The sequence below is a fragment of the Phanerochaete carnosa genome (assembly GCF_000300595.1).
Source record: "Phanerochaete carnosa HHB-10118-sp unplaced genomic scaffold PHACAscaffold_1, whole genome shotgun sequence".
In the NCBI taxonomy this organism is placed as follows: domain Eukaryota; kingdom Fungi; phylum Basidiomycota; class Agaricomycetes; order Polyporales; family Phanerochaetaceae; genus Phanerochaete; species Phanerochaete carnosa.
In genome coordinates, this window is record NW_006767628.1 from 1,684,031 (window position 1) to 1,689,149 (window position 5,119).

The 5,119-nt window shown below is 53.2% G+C and overlaps 1 protein-coding gene across 1 annotated transcript; it reads left to right on the forward strand.

The window, feature by feature from the left end:
• Nucleotides 1–2,052: 2,052 nt before the first annotated feature.
• On the forward strand, nt 2,053–2,504 carry PHACADRAFT_203777 (uncharacterized protein; the record flags this gene model as incomplete). The annotated part of the gene is made up of 3 exons (XM_007389993.1): nt 2,053–2,121; nt 2,189–2,311; nt 2,367–2,504. The coding sequence occupies 3 exons, from the start codon at nt 2,053–2,055 to the stop codon at nt 2,463–2,465; spliced, it is 291 nt and encodes a 96-aa protein (XP_007390055.1). The 3' UTR covers nt 2,466–2,504.
• Between the last annotated feature and the right edge of the window lie 2,615 nt (nt 2,505–5,119).

Sequence of the window (5,119 nt, forward strand, 5' to 3'; positions counted from 1 at the left end):
AATGCTCATACATCGCTTCGGTAGATGCAGCGTAGGGATTCAACAAGGTATTGACAGCTTCGTTATGCGCCCAATAAGACACGGAGAGGTCGAGAACGCGAGCACGCGCTGCTTGAACGGGAGTTCACCGTCCTTGTCTGTAGGCGTGGGGATGACCTCGACGCCAATGGCGACTGCGCCGGCTGATGTGGAGGCGGTCGGGAGAACGGGAGCGAATCCTACGGGATTCGCTTGTGTCTCCACGGCAAGCTTCGCGGGCTTGCGAGCAAAGTTGAGACTACATCATACTCGACGGAAATAGCGGTCTAGCGAAGACCTGTTCAGAGCAGGCCGAGGATTCGGTGCCACAGGACGCTGATATCAAATCAAGGGAGAAAATGAGGAACCAAGGCAGCGTCATTGACGGGCGAGCGATAAACGCGAAGATGCCGACGAACGCAAGGAGTTGAGTGCAAGCGTCCTAGATCGTCTGAAATGCAGTCATGGCAGCCGCAACAAAACGAGGCACCATAATCTGGAGCTATCAGCCAAGGCGCAGGGGCCAAAGCTACCTGAGATGCACTCACCTCCGACATCGCCCAGAATAACCTGCAGTGCTAGCGACAGCCCCACATCACCTGTGGTACCTTCGAGTTCGAGACATTTGGCGAGCTCGCGAGAATCAAGAATGGCGAGGTAAATAAAGATGCACAGCAAAGATCATGGCGCGATATGCGAACAGGTAGGCTATTGGTAGGAAAGACGGTACCGCCTCTTCCGAGATTTAAGAGGCTTGAAGCGAGCCTAGGTTGTTGGCAAGTGCCGCACTCAGCAGCTCAGCGGCGGTGAAGGGGGACCCAGGCCTCGGAGATCGTACGGGAAAAAGTCCGGAGCCGCAGAAGGTTGGCTCGCGCTTACATGGCGCCAGCAGACGCGAGTTGAGAGCATGAGATGGGCTATCAAGAAGTACAGCAGCTGCTTGGTGGTGCCGAGTGAGAGACGGATGGGAGTACGGTGTTGACAAGTCCCAGTAAATGACTTCCCCGCGCCACGAGGACAGCGCCGGTCGACATAAGAGCGACCACCACCACTGACTGGCTCCGTCCAGCCGCGCACAGTACTGCTCAGTTCAGTATCTTGGCCTGCTTACACGACCGTCCTTGGCTGGATTCTGCGTCCCTATAATCTCCTGTTTATGAAACCGGCGAAGGACAACATCGTAGTGTGCGTCCCATGCGTTGTCAAACGATATCACCTAGTCTCTAATCGCCCCCGTCCACCTCTTTCAGCATATGTCAAGATGCGAATAGGCATAATGAAACAGAGATTTTTACGTGCTTTTAGCCCCCTAGATCCGGGCGCAAGGTCTCCTCGGTCGGAGGGCTCTTGTGCTGCAACTCCTGAGCGACCCCGCTTTTGACTCGTCCATTCCTCACTGGCTCCCTGCATTTTCACACTCTTCATATTTTTAGCAAGCAATCGCCCCGTCGTTCCGGATAACCCAGGTTGCCTTTGATTATTCGAGCTCACTTCGACAACAAGGCGATCCTGAAATACGAGCGGAACCGCAAGTTTTGTCCTAGAGGTGAAGATCAACGGATCGGGGACGCCATGAGGGATCAAAGAGGTTGCAGAGTATTGGAGTGCATTGCAGTTGGTCTAACACAAGAACGTCAAGGTATTGTCCACCTTGAGTGTATGCAATTATGCGCAGCTTTTCTACTATATCCTGTCATCGGTTCTCATTCTTCAGTGGTATCCTTTTCCTCAGAACCTCGGCGCAATAATTTCCATGCTTACTACTATGTGCTTATCTTTCGTTTCGCACTGGACGGCTCACTCATTGGACGCAGGACGAGAAAAGGAACGTTAACGAGGATGGCAACGAGGGTCGTGGAAATATGCGATAGTGACGTCAGTAGCTCGAGGAAACAGCAATAACATGTGCGAAGACGACTCCGACGTTGGGATGCGCGATGTCGACCCCGAATTTGAGTTGGACGGAGCCGATGCTGATCTAGACAAATGTGCCCATACCCGCCCGTGCCATCTGTGCCAATACCCATTTCCTGCATGTCGACGCATGCACCTACAGTCCTAACGTCTATACCGCTCTCGCCCGCAGCCGCACTGTCTGTGCCCGTATCGCGCCCTTCTTCCCTCCTAGTCTTGAGGCCTTGAGGCCGCCAAGCTCACAGGCATTCCCTAGGCCCCCGTGGCTGTCGCTGTGGAAGAGGTCGAGCCTGTCGTCGCAACTGCAGTGGCCAACCTAGTTACCGACGAGGAGAAGGCTCCCGAGTCTACTACTACCGCCCTCGCCATTATAGAGCTTGTCCACCTTCTGACAGCTATGAATAGCTCATGCGGAGCCCTGAACGACCGCCAAGAGCACGCAAGACCTCGTTGACTCCGTGTATGGCACGCTACCAATACCCACGATCATTTCTGAGTCGTTGGACATCGCCGTTCGTTGGGAGCTATATTAATTTTCGTGCATTTACAGTCCAGGTATGTTCTTCTCTCGCTCTAGCAATCTCGCTCGCTGAATTCTCTAAGGACCCGTCTCTAGACCGACGACAATTCTCCCCACCCCAGCAAGAGCCCACAGCCGCCTCAGTTAACCCCTATTCCTCCTGTCAACTTTTGGCAGATCTCAAGACTCGCATCCCCCGCATTATCCTGCTCGCTTTCGCTTCAACGAACATTTTTCGCTCTTTCCTACGGTTCTCCGGCTGACTCTGTTCCCAATCAGCCTCGCTTCCGAGCACTCCTCCCTAAGCGCATAGCACAGTACCGACTTCGACTTGCTAGATAGCACCTTCGAATACGAGGAGAATATGCATGTCGAGGTTGCCGCCTGCGTATAATCCTGGGAGGGGGGTGACCAGCAAGACGGATGAGCAAGGCCAGCTGCTCACTGCACACGAACTCGCATGGCTCGCGCCCCAGTCGGGTGCGTACTTTATTATCCGGAGCAGAGCTGAGCTACGGCTGTCTTGCAAATTATCCACACCACACTCGCGAGTCACTACTGCCTGCGCACTCGCTGATGGCTGCACACGCGCCACCACCGACCTCACAGTCTTTACTGGCCCCGTACTTCCCTTGCCTCGCTGGCGCTCCGCTTCTATCATCTACGCTGTCTCCCCGACTTGCCCTCGTGCTCTGTCTTCGCTGACTCTCACTGTCTTGTGCTCTCGACTCGCCCTCCTCGGGCTTCTCAGAACAGCTACCTGGTCTGCACTTAGGGCGGCGCTCTCTGGTGTCAACAATTCCCGAGCCTCCGACAGCATCGCACTCAATAACTGGACGCTTTGAACCGCCCGACTCGACCCGCCTTGACACTCGAAAGCTGAAGCCACACGGTCTCTTACGCTTGACTAATACGCGGCCAAGGGCGAGCGCCTTAGATGCCGACCCGAGGTGGGCCCTTTGCTGCAGGGTCTGCATATATGACATATCTGCTATGCAATTAATGTACATGTCCTGTACATGTTTTTGTCCGGAAACATACACGGTGAGCCATCCATGCGTACCGGGTACATTCCAAAGCAATTCCAAAGCAAGGTATACTGTCAAAGCATGGGCCTTCTAATTTGATTAGGCATTTTAATCGCAGCACTACTGTCCGGCAATTTTGGCACAACGATCAGTGTGGCGATGAAGGAGGGGTCGCATCCCAGCCTCCCAGGAGCCAAGGCGAGATAAACCGAGAAACCACCACCGTGTATTTTAGACCCCCACACTATCTGAGACGGCTCATCCATTGTCTCCCGCCCTTTTGATAAGTTCTCACTTCCTCCTGTCCTTCCGATCAGTTCATTCTGGAGCAGGCGCAGTTATCAGCTTGACACCGGTCGTGCTGACTAGAACGCCTCTTCGCCATTCTGGGCTCAGAGTGCGTGAAGAGGTCAGACGGAGCGCTCCTCAGTTTGGAACACAGTCAGCCCCACCAGCGAGCACTCCTAAGACCGTTATGCGTAGCCACATGATAGCGAGACCTTTGTCGAGGCCGAGCTTCAGACCTACCCTCCGCTAAGATTGGAGGCTTTCCCACAGGTTGGAGGTGTGATAGCTCTATGATATTGTGCGCCAGTTTCTATTTGTCGATAAATCGGCTAATGAAAACATTATTTGGCTGTTGTCGCAAGTCCCTTCACCTGATTTTCACCCTGATGTCGGTCCATAAGGTCCATTCGTCTTTACCTGCTCACCATAGTATTTTGTGATGTATATAGCGTTGACATGACCAGAGCGAAGCGTATGGCGTCAGGTAACACACCTCTGTACGATCCCGACTTTTGCGCATCCCAGCTGAATCGTCGTCCGTGCCAGCGCTAGCGCCTCCTTCAAGCTTGGGCACTGGGTTTGATATGCGGGACGTGCCCCGGAAGCCATCTGCCGCTGGCGGGGAAGACATAGGTAACTCCGTGTGGCAGTCCCACACAAGGGGGGCTACAATCCAACTTAAGGCCTACTCTCCGTGCCTACGCTCTCTGTTCTCACCCACTCGCCCGTACTCAGGTACTCGACACAGTACACTCAGTGCAACCTGCGAAGTAGGTCTGTCCATTCGTCCTGATGCGGCCAGCGCATTTCTTCGTACATTCGTGGAACGTCTGCTGACGGCTCGATAGGACTCGAATTGACATAATCTCGTTTTGCTGCTAACAAAGATATAAAATCTCATTTGCAAGTCTATTTTAATTTCTTTCGAGGCTGCTTCTCATGTCCTCGATTAATACCCGAAAACTCAGATTCGAAGTCTGGTGTGCTATTGGTTGAAGATCTGTCTAGTACGTTGACCTACAGCAACTAATGGCTACATCCGCGGGCTTACTGTTTCTTCACTTAGAGCTGGCTCGGATTGCAAGCTCCGAAATATCTAAGTTGTTGTTCACTAATGCAGTAGCTGACTCCACACGCTGACCAGGTGCGATAGCCTTCCTGTAACAAGTGACTATGTCGCCAGAAAATCTCCAAAGTCTATTCCCTAACAAGGACGATAACTCGACTATCACCATGGCACACGAAATTCTTTCTAGTGTAATTCCTACCGACAGTGGCCGGATGACGTATCTGACTACGCTCTCATCTGCCCTGTTCGCACGCTCGTTTCATACGCATGACCCGAAAGACC